Source organism: Cyanistes caeruleus, chromosome 5 (genome assembly GCF_971803275.1).
Source record: "Cyanistes caeruleus chromosome 5, bCyaCae1.hap1.1, whole genome shotgun sequence".
Lineage (NCBI taxonomy): Eukaryota > Metazoa > Chordata > Aves > Passeriformes > Paridae > Cyanistes > Cyanistes caeruleus.
The window spans coordinates 62,220,885-62,239,515 of record NC_141705.1 but is presented as its reverse complement, the minus strand read 5'-3'; the positions used below and the strand labels follow the sequence as shown (position 1 = coordinate 62,239,515).

At 45.9% G+C, this 18,631-nt stretch overlaps 1 protein-coding gene across 9 annotated transcripts in view; it reads right to left on the bottom strand.

Annotated features, from left to right (window-relative positions):
* Positions 1-1,428: 1,428 nt before the first annotated feature.
* MAML3 (mastermind like transcriptional coactivator 3) overlaps positions 1,429-18,631 on the bottom strand; it is a 295,274-nt gene continuing 278,071 nt past the window's right edge. For 5 of the 9 annotated variants that reach the window (XM_086889822.1, XM_086889824.1, XM_086889830.1 and 2 more), the window contains 3 exons: positions 9,821-10,066; positions 7,603-7,687; positions 1,429-5,461 (listed from right to left, as the gene is read on the bottom strand). In XM_086889822.1, the coding sequence (XP_086745948.1) occupies positions 4,482-5,461; positions 7,603-7,687; positions 9,821-10,066 (1,311 nt within the window). In that variant the 3' untranslated portion in view covers positions 1,429-4,481. Of the gene's footprint in view, positions 5,462-7,602; positions 7,691-9,820; positions 10,067-18,631 lie in introns of all 9 variants that reach the window. The other 4 variants (XM_086889821.1, XM_086889828.1, XM_086889826.1 and 1 more) reach the window with 1 other exon arrangement.

Genomic DNA, 18,631 nt, shown 5'->3' with positions numbered 1-18,631 from the left:
TGCTCGCCTCTCCTGTTCCAGGCTGCTGCTCCGAGGTTCCTGCTGTTGTCCATTACACGACCCAGAGGGGCACTGAGATCAACTCCTTCTTGTGGCTTTGCAAAGGAAAGTCCCTTCTCTCCCCTCTCCCGCCAGCCCAGCCACCATGACCCTGTGGAGAGGCTGCTGAGCTCGCGCCACAGCGCCCCCTGCCGGCGCGGGGGAATCATCGCGCCCGGCCGGGAGCCACCAGCGCCCCTGCCGGCTGTGCCCGGAACTGCACCGAAGGGGAAAGTGCCTGACAGCCCAGAGAAGGCTGCGGTTGGGTTTCTGGCTCTGCTCTGTTTGCTGTGCTGCTGCTGTTGTTTCTTGCCATGTTTTATATATATATATATTAATGAAGTAGTGTTATTCCTTTTTCCCTATCTTTGCCTGAAAGCCCTTTAATTTCAATGTTACAATAATTTGGAGGGTAGAGGGTCAAATTTTCCATTCTAAGGGAGGTTTCTGCCCTCCTTAGCAGACACCTTTCCTTCAAACTTGGACACACAGGCAGCAGGAAACACTGCTGCCAGAACCAAAACCAAGACAAAGCTCTAAACTATGTAACAGACTTGAAATACAGATTAGAGGAGGTCCAAAGGTCACCTACTGATTCAAATAGGTCTTGCTTTGCCTCTGAAATGATTTCAAGCTTACCTGTTTTAGTGCTTTGGTCTCCCCTCCCCTCCCCTCCCCTCCCCTCCCCTCCCCTGCCATGCATGTCCAACAGATCTATGTGCACATTCCAAAAGACTTCTGACAGCCCAATTCTCACACTGTTGTAGTGGTATGTGTCTTTACCTTTCTCCTGTTTTCCTATTTTCTCCAACTTCTATGTCCAGCTACACATTTCCCTTCTTCTCCCCCACCTCTTCTTCACCTTGTCTCCTCCCCTGAAAGCACCTCCCTACTCCCTATTTTTGCTCCCAGCACAGAATTAATGCAAAAGGTTGGATCTGCCATGTCTAGCAGACCCAATTACAGACCAACTTACCTGTAGCATATGTCTGAGCACAGGCTGCTCCTCAGAGCACAGGAAGCTTTGGTAGTGCACCTTGCTGGAGAAGGGGGCACCATGGCAGAAGGTGGTGAAGCACATCCCATCCAGCAGCTCATCACAGCAGTCTGGGCTCTGCTGCACAGAGACACCTTCTGGGGCTGCCTGGGATGCAGAGATTCACTAGCTGCTGAACCTGCTGGAGCAAGAGGTTCATCCAGGGATGGGCCTTATCCAGCCTGTTACTGCTGAGGTCTAACACCTGTAACTCCACCAGGTGCTGTGATACAGCCATACAGAAAATCCATGGCTGATTCAGACCTGCCTGCATGCAGCTTCCCTCCCCTCCATGGAAGACTGCTCACTGAGGCACAAGACTGGGGTAAGACATGATCCGTATACACCAGGTATATGACTCATATAATCATCTTTTATTTGGGTTTCTTTTGTTTTGTTTGTTTGTTCTTATTTTGTTTCTTTTTCTTTAAAAGTGATGTGTTAACATCAGGTATTTTTCTATGTTTTCAGACTCTGTACAGGTCTTAAAAGGAAATAAGCAATGGTTAATGTACAAAGTAAAACCAGAAAACTAGAAAAATCTGAATAAAATGGAGCAAGTTGCTGTCAGGGATACAGTACAAATTAGTAATTGGATGCCATTTGAAGTGCAATACTGCTGCAGTAAGGATGGGTCAAGGAATGAAATAAAAATACTCTATTTTAAACAAACAGAGTGTGTATATATATATATATATATATATATGCATATATATATGCATATATTTTACAGATAGTAGACCCAGTGATATCTGTAGAATTGTAAAAACATATTTACAAATGACTTTTTTTTAAACATCACATATACATCAGCACCGTAGTAAGAAAAAAAAGCCCCAGTCACCCAAATCTAATAAACTCTGTTCTCTAGTACTTGATCCCAGTATGGAGTATTTGGAGGAAGCTTTACAAAGACAACAGAGACTTGTCTTCATGGCCATTTATCACCAAGGCCTGTATTTCCCTGATGCACACTGGCTTGCATTGGCTGCTGTGTGGTGGATATGTGTTTCTAAGTTCCCCGTTCCCACCTCCGTGTTGAGAGGCTGCTCTCACCCAAGGCACAGGTGCTGTACTGTCCCCAGCACTGTCCCCTGCCTAGCAGGGTGGCTGCCTCCTCACCCTGTCACAACTCTGTCACACAGGTGTGTGCCCTGTGCTCATGCTGACACACACAGAGCCACAGCACCTGGTCCCTTCAGGGTACTGCTTCTCCTAATGTTTGCCTATCCCTTCTATTCTGACCAAGAGATGCTGACCCACAGAATGAACCAGAAACACCAGGCTGGTGCTCCCTTTCACTGAATTCGGGCTCAACCCAGCTTCTACTGAAGCAGCAGGCATGCTAACCATGCTCATCATCCTCAGCAGGAGCTGGAATTTGCCCTTGTGCTGATTTTTAAAAAGGGTCAGCTAAAAGAGATGTGATTAAAGCCATTTTAAAATATGTAGCAGTCAGGGCAGGCTGGATTGATGGCTCATCTTGAGCACATTAAAAATGCAGGTTACCCTGCTGCATTGCAGCATTTGGAACAGGTAATTCCCGCCACTAGGCAAGCCCAGCAAGGGAAATTGCTCAAAAGGGAGCTTCAGTGGGGCACTGAGATGGTTCCAGACTCATTTGCTCTCCCTCTTTAATGTGATGCATGCCTGTGCTCCACAGGGAAAGGCTGATGTGAAACTGCCAAGTCCCAAGGCACTCAGCCTCCATGGAATTCAGGGGCTCAGCATTTGCCATCCCTGGGCCCAGAGAGAGCAGCACAAAAGGAGGTGATCAGGAGCTAGGGAACTGGGACTGGCACTAGTACACTGCTGCAGAATACAACTCATGGCTCACAGAGGCCAGCACTAGGCCAGAGGGTGCTAAAGCTCTGGACTGTGGGTCATGTTAACATTTTTTATATGCACAATATATAACCTGATAGGCAGCTCTCAGCTGAAAACTCTAAATAGAGTTAATAGGTTCCAGAAAACAGCCTTGAACTGCAGTTTGGGGGCCCTGCTGTACACAGAATGGCTGGAGAATTCAGTGTTGTGTGAGATCTATCACAACTTCATGACAGGGCTGCTCAGCATTGGTCCGAACAGTGGAGAGAATGATACATCCCTATTGTTTAAAACCTTATTTGGGCAGATCCCATGTTTGTAACATCAATTATTTTACCCACTCATTAATGTTCTTTACAGTAGTTCTTCACTGACTGCTGTTGTTTAAATACTGCAGTGAATTTTATTCCAGCAAACTTGGTTTAGAGATTAGATCAAACGTCTGTTTAAAACTGAACATATCACATTGAGAGTCCATACACCCTGAGGTAATACTACCTGTCAAACCTGCACTTTTCTAGAGGGGAGGAGAAAGTCTTCCTGTGTGCCAAACCCTCACTGTATGTTTTCTCATGCCTGTTTTCTCCTCTCCTCTCCTGCCCGGCCCTTTGTGGCTTGCCTGAAAAAAAAGTGCAGCCAGCTCAGCTTGCTTTACACTGGAAGAACAGGAGGGAAGGGAGTAAACTGAGAACATCCTGAGGAGGAAGGAGAGGGAGGGACCAGCTGAGGAGCTCTGCTAATGTCTCTTGGTACCCCTCAGTCCTTCAACACCCCAGGCAGCTGGACCATACCAAGTGCTCTGACTTGGGAAGCAGTATTTCAAGTCCCAAGGGGACTATTCAGTTCATTAAGTTAACCCATCACTAGGCTGTATCCAGCAGCAGTCACATAATCTGCCTTCACAACACTGCCAAATTTATGTTCTATGCTTGTAGTGGGGTTTATCACTCTGCAGTGAAAACAGTGACCTCCCTGTGATTGGTTAGGTTTGTCATGTGAGTGTTGCGCATTCACTTAGGACAGTCCATAGCCAGCCCCATCAGCCTGGCCATGGCTCTCTGAGACCTGCTTGCCCCCGGGGTTAAGCCCTTTTCTGACCAGGGCCTGTGCAACTGCCCTTGGATATCTGTAGGCTTTGCTCCCAGCTCTTCCATCTGCTTCCCTGGAAGCTGCAATGTGCACAGTCATGTAAGGTGGGAGATATTGGGCACACCCCACACCACTGTGTAATGAAGCCTTTTTTTAAGTGGGGAGAGAACAAATTTTCCCAGCCAGATGCAAGAGCTGGCTTTTACAGTTTCCCCATTCTGCCTCACACACACATAGAGTGGGCGCTGCCATGCGACAAAGATTACTTGGTGACAGTTTTGGGATGCTGATGTTTCATGGTTCCCTGAATCTTCCAAAGTTGGCTACAGATCAGCTTGGTTTGCACAATTATAAACAAAAGGAAACAAAATAACCCAAAACCAACACAAACAAAACCCAACAATCCAGGTATGGGGAGAACATCTGACTCCCTCTTTGCTTGTTCAAATGTAACAAAACGTAACCAAAGTTCCAGACTATACAATCCCATTCACCGGGGGTTTCCAAACAACTCATCAAGTTCTTGAATCCACTCGTCCCCTGGTCTACTCTTAATAATGGAGTCTACTAAGTCTGTGCCCTCTGCCAAACCGGAGAATGACGTCCCTGCTCCTCCATTACTGTAGTTATAAGATACGTCCTGAGTGGGATTCCTCTCATAGGCCTGACCTTGGCTGCTCTGAGCAAAGGTACCACCTGGCATTTGCTGTGTTGGGGGCTGACTGAAGCCAGACATGGCAGGGACCCCTTGGCTTATTGCTGGCATCACCACCGGCCTGGCCTGGCTGGCTGCCTGTTGCCCAGGTAGTGGTTGCAGTAACTGTCTCCCCAGTGCTGGATTCAGGGCTCTCACTGTCCCACTTGTGTCCACAACTGTCTGATTGAGCCCCTGTGGGAAGTGCTGCTTGGACAGTTGTGGCTGCCCAGACGGCATTGCATATGTGGTACCATTGTTGAAGGGCCCCATTTCACCACTAGTTCTTCCAGGTATGCCTTGCAAGCCTCGCTGCTGCCAGTTTTGTGCTCGAGGGACAGTCCCCATGAGTCGTGGTCCTTGTGGTCTTGGCAAGACCTGGCCCACAGGTCCTTTCATCTGCTGCTGATGCTGGGGAAGAGCAGAGTTTACCAGCATGGTCTGACCAAAATTGCCAACTATTCCCACCGCTTGTCCAGAGGCAGGCTGCCTCGTTCCCTGGCCTGCGTTGTGTGCCATGTTCATGCCACTTTGGTTTGGGTGCTGCAACATTTGGCTCATCCCTGTGCTCATGCTGTACATTCCTAGCTGGCCGGAAGAGGCATTGCTGTAAGGAGTCATACCCATATCCGACTGGCCCGCAGTGGTGGGCAGCGTGCTTGGGGTCTGCGAGGGACCCATGGCCATCATGCTCGCGTTCTGGGCCATCATTCGGGATGTTTTCATGCTCTGGAGTGCTACTTGGTTTCTCACAGCCACTATATCCTGGGGTGAACCTGCACCAAAAAGGGAGGAAGGTAAGAAAAAGCCCACAGCCCTATAAATCTTAATTAACACACTTTTGCGTAAGAGAGAATCTGTAGGAGTTTTCTCAGCAGCACTTATCTTCTTCAGCTACAGCTAATTCAACTTCAAGCAAGCAAATGGGAAAACTTCCACCAGTCTTCTTCATTAGCAGCAAAGCAGTTTACCACTTGAAGCTCTCTTTTAAATATCTCCATTGTCTTTCAAAAGTAATCCTTGAAAATGGAAAGGTCAATCTCAGAAGGCAAATAATTTTTTTTAATAGCTCAGGAGGCATAAATGAATGGATTTTCATTGCTACTGAGGAAAGAAAAATTGGGTTTTTGTGGACAATTAAAGCAGGGAGAGTGTGCTAGTGAATCAATACTACAAGCACATTTTACTTCACCTTAGGCCAGTGATGGGAAACCAGAAAATTAAGCCTTGTTAAGTTCCACACTGTGACAGATAACCATGCTTGTGTCTTACTTTCAGGGGTAGGGAGGAGCTATTGATTTCTGGGAAGCCAGAAGTGCTTCTGTATTTGCTATCTTTAAATAAAGACAATTACCTGTAGCTCAGATTATGCCATGGGTTCACTGTGGATTTGAGTCACTACCAAATACAACACTCAGATTTGAGTCACTAACTGAATGGTCAAATTCTTCAGATTTGAGTCACTGACTAAATACAACACTTGGCAGGTGAAGGTCAGACTGTATGAGGCCCACAATTGCTCCAGGCTCAAATGTTATTAAATGCCAAGTGTAAATATAAAATCATTAATTAAAAGTTCAGAACTGTACAACATAATCTGAATGTTCTTAAATCAGTCCCTATTTGTTGTCCCTCAGTGGCAGACAACATCCCTGAACATTCCTGGGGAGCAGAGAATAACGGTCCCTGTTATTGACAGCAAGTGGTTCACATACTATTTTTGGTTTACATACTACTTTTGTTAACTACTGTACTTGGCATAAAGGACAGGAGATCAGAAGGAGTAGTTAAAAGAGAAATGCAACAGATTTCAATGTTTTAGGGCATCTTCTGGTCTCATTTACACATAACCTACTGACCTGGATTACATTCATGTGACCAAAAAGGAAAAAAATTCTGAACAATTTAAATTAGTTCATTTATGAAAATTAATTCCTTGCTCTGTCAGATTAGCCTAAACTCTCCTCTCTGTTTCTTTTAAATAATACATACAAAGGCAGTGTTTCAAAGAAGCATGAATGCAGAGAGATTGTATGTGTGCATCTCAGTGGATGGCTGTTCATGCACAATTCTTGATTTTGGAAATGAGTTATTGGGGGAATAAAGTAATTTCATACAGAACTTATGATGCCAGTGATAAAAATGAGGAGGCAATTAGAAGAAGCCACTCTGATATATGCCAGTAGAAAAATGGCCATGTGAAATGTCCAGAATTGCCTCCCTTGTTTTCCATTGCATCTACATGGTATTATCATGTGCTTGAGCACAAGCATGTGTTCATTTCATGTCTATATAGAAATCATAGTGAAGACACCCAGCTGATGCTTTGCACATAAAAAGCTCTGACTTACCTTTCTTTCCTAAGCCAAAATGAGTGTATTTACAGTCTTCAGTTACCTGGGAGCACATCAAAATAACACTTGTGCTTTTTTTTGAGATAATTTAAAAAAATCTCTATTTACATATCAGATATTTCACTGTGTTTTCCACACCTGACATTTATCAGTCCCTTCTCCAGATAAGCATGACCTCTCTGAAATTCTCTGCCCATTGAATTAGATAAAGTGGGGAATCAAGGAGGGGCAAAACCAAGGTAGTCAGAAATATTAGCAGGAAAAAAACCTCATAAGAATTGAGGCCAACAAGATAAATTCATGAATAAATCTATGTTGTCTGGATGTCAAAGAGGCAAAACAAATGTCAAAAAAAAAGCAGTTTTGCATTTTTCACTCAAGGAAGCAGAAAGGAAAATATAAACTTTACTCAATATGGTAACTTGGCCATTCCTCTTTGGGAACAGCTTGTATTCTTCTGGCACACTGTTTAAACTCTAGCAGTCACAAACTGCATAAGCTTTCACACATTTGCTACCTTAAGGGCAATGACTCCAAAACAAGAAAAACAATTTGACTTTTACCTTGGAATTGATTGACCTGTTGCACTGGATATGGACTTCGCTGTTGATGCAGATGCTGCCGAGGCAAATGTGACTGCTGCTGCATCTGCTGAAAATGAAGGACGGAAAGAAAGCAGAAAAGAAAGATATGATTAATTAATTAATGGACTGGTGGCAAACCTGCAGAACTTGCAGTGGTTCTTATCTGGTGAGGTGTTTTGGAGAGACAGGCAGAATCATTTGGAGACCCCTCCTTAGAGCACTTGGGCTATTTAGCACTCAGACTCTTTTTGGCTCAAAAAGGAACATGCACTGAGGCAAACATCATTGCTCCTTACTTACAGCCATTTCATCCTGACCTCTACAGCATGAGCTTAACTGTCTTCAGGCAGTAAGGAGAGAGAGGGATGTGAACGAACTTTGCTCACTTAGGTGTAAGGGCAACTGCAGCCACACACACATTCCTTCCCTCAGTCCTGCCGAAGTCCAGAGGTTTGTATTCCTGGTGCAAGACTTCACTCCATGTCTGGACTTATAACACTCAGCTGCAAGGATTACTGCATCCTGACCCAAACACTGCAGCCTTGGAACATTCCTGAGCCAAAGAAATGGATTACTAAGGCACATTTCCTTTTGTGCTTCAGTGAATGATATCTGGGGAGTGATGACTGCAAAATGCTGCCTTAATCCAGACCACATTGCTCCTCTGTGGTTGTTTTCTATGAACACTTGTTAATATTTTAAAACAGAACTAAGGGCTGATTATAAAAACAGACCTTTCAGATGCTAAGGTGTACTCAGCTAAGCACTTACTGAAAGGGCATGTCTTGCAGCATCATCTGCAGCTGTACAAATACTGTGTCCAAAACCAATGATGTGTAACAAAGGTATGAGAATGGCAGAGATAGGAAAGAAGGAAGTACTAATCTCTGCATTCATAAGTATGTATTACAGACTATCAAAAAGAAAGAGGGACTCCTGTTAGGCATGAACTACCCCAAAGCTAGGAGCCTGACGACTGTGACTTTACCACTTTTCATCTCTGAAAAGTATGTCAGCACTCTTGACAGCCTCACCTTGGTGACTTTTTAACACTTTTAGGCTTGCCTTCAGCATCCAAGTCACTGACTGGGTCTTGGCTTTATGCATGTGAATTGGCCCGATCCATGGGATGCAGTACTGCATCCTCACTCTCATGCACTTGTTCATGCTTGAATCAGTTCAGGCGTCTTGATCCTAAATATTTCTAGGATCATCCTTCCTGTTCACTGAGAGTAAATTTTTCTCTTTCTCAGGAGCAACAGGAGAAAGGAGGGGGGAGATAATCTGTATTTCTGTGGTTACGTGGCATGCATGTGTTCTAACACAAATTTAATCAAATGGTCTTAAGCTGTTTTTCCTTAGCAAGAGAGGAGAAGCAAAGCTTAAAGCAACTGTTGACCCACTAGAGCATTATCTAAGTAACATTAGGGGCCTGCATCTTTAAACTTGGGTATGATCTTGTAGGAACTCAACAGTGTGACTTTCCACTGGCTTTCTCTTGGGCTGCTTTAAAACTACAGCTGAATTTAGCACACACCACCATTCAGACTGTGTAGTTTAACATCCATATTGCAAAGCACAGGAGCTCAGAAAGCCAGGTGATAGCTCCAGTGCAGCTCTTCCACCATGCCACTGCCAGAGGTGGTTTTAGTGTTCTCCCACTTCAGTCTCTGGTTCTCCCCTTGGTGCTGTCTCTCCCTTGTATAACCTAATTGCTCCTACTGGCACTCAATGAACCAGATTAAGGAATTGGTCTGGGTTAATAGTAACATTTTTCTTTGCTAAGTCTTCTTTTAACCCATTTTTTGTCTCAGATCCCTGTGCAGCTGTGCAGAGATTTTGCTAGTGCAAGACCACAATCAGAGGTAGGGGAGAGGATCTGTGACTGTAACTGCAGCTGAGTCTGTTTCTGCTGGAGTAAATGCACCATTAGATGCCAGGTTAAGAGCTACCTTTTCCAGTGCCTAAAATCCAATATGACTATCAAGCCTACCACTGGAAACACAGGCAATATTTGTCAAGCAAATGGTAGGACTGATACAGTTGCCTCTTCTTTGACAACCATTGCTGAACCATTTTCTTCTTGTGAAGACCCACAGAGCAAGAATTCCCAAATCTAGAAGGAAGGGCTGGTGCTGCGCTGTCTGTAGCGCTCATGCTCATCCCAGCATGCATTGGAAACAGACGGATACTGTACCTGCTCTGCTAAGATCTGCTGCTGCTGCTGTTGCTGCCTCTGCTCTCGGAGAAACTGCTGTTTCTGCTGCTCCATCACATGGAGCTGCACTCTCTGCTCGATCAGCATCTGCTTCATGATGGCTGCCTGGGGCTGGCTCCCAAGGAAGGGCCCCCCGGAACTGGTGCCAGTGACTATGCTGTTGGAGCCTGCCAGGACAGAAGGCTGCATGGGCCCTGTGGGCTGAGACAATCCCACCTGGTGCTCCTGTGCAAAGAGAAACGGAATGCCTTGTTACAAGACGGAATGCTCCACAGGCACAGGAAATCACAGCTCATCAAGCTGAGGAGGCACAGAGTCTGTGGGTGAAGCCTGGAATTTGGGGAAATTTGAGAACTTGGAAAGATGCTCATGGCTTGTGACCGAGCCATGGACTGCTGCCCACAGGGAATAGGTTCATCTTTTTTCCTGGAATTCAAAGATCCTCATGTAAAGCAGGAACACTTTATAATTAATTAATAGTGAAATGATGAACTTGTGAGCTAATTTCTTTTCATGCTTCAGAGTCATGTTTTTCTAAGCTTTTTCTCCCTTCTCAAGGAGACAAGAATATTTTCTCTTCTTTTCTGTTTCCTTCTCTTCATAACAGAAATTTAACATAGACCATGGATTGATGAGCCAAGGCGTTAGGTGCACACAACAATAATGGGAGCCAGTAACACTAATTCTTCCCCAGAACCTCAGGATTTAACTCCACTATGTGTTTATTCAAGATTTCCATCCTGCAGCATTGGACCACTGTGTGTGGCTGCAAGGAATCAGGGCAAACGCCTTCCCTGAACACACCCCACTGTTCCTTCATGTTCTAAATCCATTTTGCTGCCTGTTAGTGCTGGGAAAAGCACCGACGAAAGGTCGGGAGGGAAATCCCAACTCGCGTCCCGGTGGCGGACGGGATGAGGATCGGGATCTGCGGAGCCCTCCCGGCTCTGCCGCTGCCGGCAGGTGGCGCTGCTCACCCGCCGCCCCTCCCAAGCGGGTCCAGCGACGTCCCGGGGCCTCCAGGGAGCATTCCCGGGAGTCGATCTTCCAAACCGCCCCAGCCCAGCCTGAGGCTGTCTCGCGGCCAGGGCAAACGGGACTCACGACGTCGCCAGCGCTCCCTAGGGCCCCGGCCCGGCACCACGCCGCCCTTGATGCCGTATTGGAAAACCAGCGACTGCCTGCCCGGTCCCTATCTCGGATGTTAAGAGTCCGTAGAACCTCTGTACCTGATGAATAGAGACGACAGGTACTTATTCAAAACTACCAACTTGACGGAAAGGACCTGTATCACTTTATCATCCTTTCTGCAAAACCTGATAGGGTGAGGTTCAAATTCATCTGCCTCACCGGGCTTTTGAGTTATGTCAGTCACTGTGTGATTTGGGCATACAGAAAGATGATCTTGCAGCACCCACCCCAACCCAGTCAGGGAAAGGGTTAAGTTCAGTGCTGGAGTGTACCTTGGGAAATGAGGACCAGCCTTTCTGCATGAAGGTCAGGTTTTCAAGGACCCTCCTGAGGAAATATTAAAATATAGTTTGTCCACATCTCTACTTTGCACAGATACTCCCTGAAGGGTTCTCTGCTGAAAGGCATCTCTCCAATATTAAGGTTCTTTCCACTCCGAACATCTATCTTGGTTTGAAAGTTCTCTCCCTGTTCCTCTTCCCACTTCTCCCCCAGTCCCATCACCCGTTGCACTTTGCACTTTACAACCTGATCAAGCACAATCCCTGCAGCATCCTAAGGGCCAGGGCCGCAGCAGTGGCTGGGTCTCCCCAAAAGCAGGGTCAAGGAATTGCTAAGGATCCCTCTGCTGCTCCTGCACCAAAAGCCTTCACCCAACCCTGTCACTGAGCTCCTGCTTTCTTTGCTTTGAGGGGGACACACATATTTATTGCCTGCCTTCAGCAGAGCTGATGGCAAAGGCTTTTTCCTACCACCTCCTGGCCCTCCCCTGGCTTCTGATGAGATCATCAAGCTACCAATTGCATAACTGATGCACGGAACTATCCTCTGTTATACTGGGATATGGGCCAACTGCTTCCATTTATAGACAAAAGCAGGGCCACGCTGCCAAATAATGGAGCCTTTGCTTCAGCCACTACAAGGCAAAGAAAAAGGAGAAAAACCTCAGGAGCCAAAGGGCATGCTGTGAAGTGACACCCCTTGGAGCTTCCTCTGCGAGCTTCAGTACACAGCTGCCTTTGGGGCTGCAAGTACTCATTGAATTGCTTTAAAAAAAAAATTCCTATAGAACTCATGTCCTGGCTCTTAATGCACACATGGGTGTAGCTGAGGGACATACTCACTGCATGCAGAAAGCACTCCATTCTCTGGTGGATTATGCTACAAATTAGTTCTGGAGTTTAAGAGGAAGAAAGTTTTGAAAGGACAGCTGATGTGAGCCTGATGCACTGTGCAGCAACTGAAGGAAGCATGAATATCAGAGTACAGATCCAGTGTTGTCAGTTTAGTCATTTTGAGGTACATCATAAAAACTTCCTTTTTCTGTTAAAGTCAGGCCTTCTTCATCTAGACCACCCTCCTGCCCAGAACATTTCTTCTCCTTTCCTTTTTTTCCTTGGCAAAAGTTCTTCCCAACTGATGATGAAAAGCCCTTCTGAGATCACTGGGACAAGGACAGCCCTGGGCTGTGTGTCCTGAAAATAAGAGCACAGCCCAGGAAAAAGGTCTCTGCCGGCAGTAAAATGCTCCCTAGCACCTGGGAGCAGAGGTCTTTCCCATAGCTTTAGCTCTGCAACCTGGCACTGCTGCTGTTATCCTCTGAGGGGAGTGTGTGGAAATGACACCTGGCAATGGGCTATGTGGCAGATAATTGGGGATGAAGGAAGCAACACGACTCTATGAGGCTGCCTCTTACAAACAATGGCAGCTCCAGACCCAGATGCAGTCTCACCACAGGAGCAGAACACCAAGTCAAGCAACTCAGGCTAAGTGCAGCACTTCCACACTTACAGAGCTTAAAACCCAAACTAATCCAAACTTCACTGGACAACCCTCTTTGCTCCTGCTCTGTCTGACTGCTCCCTAATCCTCCTACTGCACCATGAACCTTCCTGCCCCTAGACTTCCTGTTCCTCCTCATTCCCTGCCATGCCTTTCTCCTTCCTACACCCTCTGCCCAGCCTCTGTATCCTCCTTTCTCCACCAACTGTAACTGCTGCCTCTTGCTTCACTCTCCAGACGTCCCCATCAGCACCCAGCCTGTAGCTGCATATCACCCTTGCAGCTGCATATCATCCATGCTGGTCTCCCCAGTGGCCCAAGCTCACAGCTTGGCTCACCCTGTATCTGCCAGGGATCTGCAGCAGAAAGGGGACTGCCCAGCTCTTTCCCCCAGGGTTCTGTGCTCATTTCTACATGTGGGCATGTGTGCATAGGGGTGCCCTGTGGGTAGGTAGTCCCTGAAGAGAGTGACAAGATGCCCTGGAAGGGGAAACTGATAGCATTCTCAGGTTGTGGTATCTGGGAAAATGGTACAGTGGGATTTCTTATTTTTCACCCTGGCTCTTTTTAACACCATTCAAAGCCACTGTGCTGCTCTCAGGCTGCAAACAGCTCTCTCCTGCTAACAGTGGCTTGAGCAGGGTCACAGGTGTTCCTGTTGGGAACAATGGTGATGCAGCTCTGCTGCAGGGTCTTCACCAAGGGACAGTTGAAGCCAAGAGCTGGTTACATAAAGGGAGGATGGTGCCAAGGCCTCTCAGCCGTGACACAGAGTGAGTTCAAACCCAGGATGGTCCAGCCTCAGCCTCCAGGGAGCCCTCCTGCCCCTGCAACCTCAGCTGTCCACTTTTAAAGCAGCCCAGGACAGAATTAAGAGCTTGGCCCCTGCAGGCAAAAGCAGGTATTGAATGCCTGTTCACAGAGCCAAAAAGCAGCCATTGTTTCTAAATGGTTAGCATAACATACCTGGACAGGTTTGTAGAGCTGCAGGTCACGGGGTAAGATGAACTTGTGCAGGGATCTGCCTACTTATTACTTAATGCATCCACGGGAGTTATCCCCTATGGGTAATCCAGTCCTTAGATAAACAACAGGAAGATAAATCCTGTGTCCTCCCAAGTGTACTTCCAGGGCTCTGCTGGAGTGATGGAATATTCCACAAGGAGCTCAGGGTAACATGTGTGATATGTACAGTTATGCACAGTAAAAGGATAACAAAGGGGAGTGGAAATGAGGTTTTCTTCTTTGTCTCAAATCTTATGTGCCTCTTCTTTATCATGCAGTAATTTATTCCTTCTGCATGCCATTCAATCACCCAACTGCAGCTAAGAGCAATCACACAATTTCCTTTCAGAACAAGCAGAATGAGCACCAGCTGAAGCCCCAGGAACCAGGCAGGGACACCCAAGCCTACCCATCATCCCTCTGTGAGCAGCCTGATAAATGTGGAGGAGCTCTGCTCCTATTGAAGGCCAGGGGTATGAAGTGTCACCTCAGGGGAAAGGGGGCTGTTCCAGGTAACTACTAGCAGAAATCAAGAGAGGGTGGGTATTCCATATCTGGGAGCAAAGTGTTGCCCAAAAAGCTGAGAGAAACACAGACTGGAAAGCAGGGTGTGAATGTGTAAAATGGACAAACAGGCATAATTTCCTGTGCCTTTCTGTGTCATGTGAGCAAATGGATATAGAATATCAAAAGCAAATAAAAGCCAGGAGGTATCTTCCCCTGCACACTGCATCAAAAGAATGACACTAGAAAAATGTATACAATCAGACATCTACATTTTAGAGTCAGAGCAGAAAAAGTAGACAAAAAATTATTTGAGACAGAAAGAAAGAATAAATAAATAAATAAATAAGCCTGCCAGTGAGTGACTTAAAGAGCTCAATCCATTTAGCTTGCCACAAAAAGAATGGAGAGATGCTCTGACCATAGCGGATAAAAATACCTTAATGAGGGAAGAAATTCCTTAAAGATCTCTTTTATCCAGTGAAGAAGGCAAAACCAGATACAAGGACTGGAAGCTGAAGACAGATTCAAATCAGAAAGAAGAATCACATTTTTACCCTCTGATTCCATTACCCATCAGAATCATCAGAGAAATGGCAGACCTCCACAATTTGATGTCTTCCAGGATGAATGCCTTTCTGGATAAACACTAGTGGAATGGAATGGGTATGATGTACAAGGTAGAAGAGCATTGTCCGCCCTCATCTCTGCAGAGTCCTGTCCCCTGTGCTGGGGACACAGGCACTGCCTACACGTCCTTGTGTGTGTCTATGTGTTAAGAAAGGGCATCTCCAACCTATTACTGGGATCAAAAATATTACTCCATTTCTATACACTAGGTTACAGTAAAACATCATCTCTACTCAGTGTTTTCAGAGCAGCCTGAAAGCCCCTATACTCCCTCAGAAATATTTCTACTGAATTCCTTGTAATGTTGTGACTTCCTGTGTCTCGCAGGGATCATAATCATCTCTCTCTAAATCACACTGCCCACAGCAAAGCCACCTTTCTCAGAATGGTACCATCTGACAGACTAAGGGAATTACAAATCTACTCATGTCAGACTTCTGGGGGTGTTTTTTGCCTCAGAAAAAAGCAGTGTATAGGATGAAGGGATGGAATATGCTGGTTCTCAACTCCAGCTCCAGCAGCAGGCTCAGCAGAGCAGATTGCTTTACCTATTTCCTCTGTCATCCAGCCTCAGGAAAGGGCTGCAAACCTCTCCTCTTCCCCAGGCTCCTGGTTGCCATGGTCTTTCATACAGTATCTGAGCAAACAAGATTACTCTGATGTTTGACACCAGACCTCTGCCTGCAGCCCATTTGTTTTCCTTTCACCTCTCTTCACCTGCATCTCGTCTCCCTGTGTTTTCCATATAGTATATTCTGCTCACAGAACAAACGGGATCTGTCAGACTTTTGTCTGTGTTTTTGTTTTCTGCTAGAAATTTTCCAATGTCGTAATTTCTGGTGATGAAGTAGGTAATAAAGGGCTCTAAAAGGGGCAACTGTTTTTCTGATACTGTTTAAGAGCTAAAGGCCAGCAGAAGTCCTTCTCAAATGAGGAGGAAGGGCTTTGCTGGTACCTCTCCCCACACTCACTCTGCTCCAGCCCAGGCGTTTAACTCCACAAATCCTGAGCACAACTCCTGTAATTCAGGAATGATGGGATTCAGGAATGTAGCATTTCAACAGAAAGCCACTGAACTTCAACCAGCCTAAAAAAACAGGCTCATTTCCTCTTTTACAAAATAATAGCTGTGGTGATTTCTCCCTTCCCTCAAGAAAGAAACCTTTGCAGGGGAAATCACTCCTGCTTTCAGTTTTGTTTGTCCCCAGTTTCACCAGCATACCATAAGACTATGGTATGGAGTGTAAGGATGTAATGGTTGGGCTTGTGCACTGAGAAGTATTCATTTATCTAAAATAACTATTTTCCTTGTAATTGCAATTTTAATTTGTCTTATTATTTTTAGGAGAAAGAAAAAAAAAGTGCATCAGCTCAAATTCAACCCAAAATACCCTCTTTAAATCTGTATCTTAAAAAAAATAAAAAAGGATAAATAAGCACTGGTCCCCAGGCAAGCCTGGTGGCAGGGAGGGAAGGAGAGCAAGGATTTGAAGAAACACGGAAGTGCCCAACCTTATATTTTAGGCATATTGTGAAGGTTGTAATTACTCCCCTCAAAGACTGCTGCATGAAGCTGTGCTACCATGGCATTCCAGAGTGTGCCCTACCATTCAGAAAGCAAGAGGAAACCTTCAGGGAGCAAAAGGCAGGAGAAGGGAGTTGAAAACCTGGCCCACACCAAAGCTTTTTCATGCCACATCCCTGCTGCCTTCTCCCCCAGCTGAGGGCTTCCAAGGATACAAAACAGCCCCTCAAGAGGGGCTGGTACTTGCCATTTCAGTGCCAGCTCAGCTCTATCTTGGTAGATTTCCTGGGACTTTGGAAACTGGTCCTGGAGAAAAATTGTGAGAGCTAAGCTCATGGAAGCCATTGGACCCTGAAGCTTGTGCCTGATAGAAATTCTCCTGCTGCAGGTTTTAGCTTTAATCAATGCCCCCTTCAACCCCATCCTGGAGCAGAGGGAGGAAAGCTAATGTGAAGCGTAAGGATAATCATGACTAGAGAGCCCCTGGAATGAGGGAGAAAAGAAAAATGGAAGATGAAAGCAGGCAAATGGTTTAAACAAACACTCACACAGGGCCAATGAAAAGAGGGAAGAGTGGGAAAATGACACAATAAAAATAAATGCTGTAAGAGAAAGAAAAGCTTCTAAGCACACACAAGGAAAAAATATGGGGCTTGGAAAAAGCAAAAGTGTAAGAAAAAGATGCCCTAATGCAGCTCTCTTGAATTTAACATTCTCCATTATCAGGCAGCCCCTTTCCTTCTAATGGTCTGAGCCTGTACCATATTATCACCCTGGACCCCATGGCTGTTGAGATATTTTGAAGAGCCTGGCTCTAGCTCACGCCTAGCAGAAGCTGCCTGAAGTCTCCTGTGGATGACTGCAGAGATTTATTTTTTTTTATTCTAGCTGGAATTTTGTTAAACTTCCTCTCAGTTGTTTTGTTTGAGCATAAACAAAAGGTATTTTTTCACACTTAAAGGTGTTTTTCAGATCCTTTTCTTTGTGCTGTGATAAATTAAATCTTTCATTTTTAGAAATTCCAACTTGGCACTTGTGTTGCTGCTCAGCAAGCAGTGTGTAATTTGCCAAGCCTGAAAGAATCCTGGCTGAGAAATAAACACAATGGTCCATATGCTCTCCTTCCCATATGCAGAGGGCACCTTACCTCAGAAACTGGGAAGAAGCTGCAATCACCCCCATGGTGTTGATTCTGCCAAGGCAATAAAAAATATCCACAGAAAAACGTACAGCAAAGGCTCTCACAAAGTAGTCCTCTTCCTGCATGGCTGCAGGGACCTCTCCTGCACTGTTCCTGACCCTGTGACGGTCTCTGGCTTGGTAGGAATGAAGGGAGGGGTCAGGAAGTGTGTCCACCATGTCCCTGGTGCTCGCAGTAAAACTGCACTGTCTTCCTGGCTATTTTCTGGCACAGCTTAGGAGCACTCTGCAGTTCTCAACTGTTTCTTTCACACTGCTCTCTTCTCCCTCATCCACACTGTGCCCTCAGGAGAGGGAGATCACACACCAGCAGGACTGGGTGAAGAGAGGACTTCCTTGTGCTCTGTGCCCATACAGGACACAGAGGGTGAGTGTACTTTGGATCACTCAGATCCCTGGTGGGTTTCAGCAGATTATGAGTGGGACTGATAAAAGCATTGGTGCTTATGAAGAATGTTCTGTACCCGTTCATGCATAAATTTCACGATCTTCCTCTGCCTCACAGTGACTTCAAAGAGCTGGAATAACTCACTTGCCTTGTTTGCATGTGCTTATCTGTGCAGCGCCTCTGGAGGTAGGACTTCTGTCTCAAATCAAGAGCCGCATATTTCCATAAGGTAGCCAGCAGGCTCAGGGGAAGTGGTCCATCTGCCTGGCAAAGCAACAGAATCTTTCCCGTGGTTTCACATAACTAAAAGCTGATAAACCAAGCTGGTTGGGACGGCACAACCAGGTGTAGGATTTCATTTGCTAGTTCTTTTAACATCCTTGAATCCAAGCCACCCAGACCACCTAGTCTGAGCGTTTGAAACTCTTTTGATTTTTCTTCCCTCTTAGATGTGGTCTTTGTGTTTCCATTAGCCATCTGGCTTTTACTTTGACACAGTCATCTTAGTCCTACTGAAAACTGAGATAAGGCATTCTGATTTGGGCTATACCTAGCTTGTTCTTAA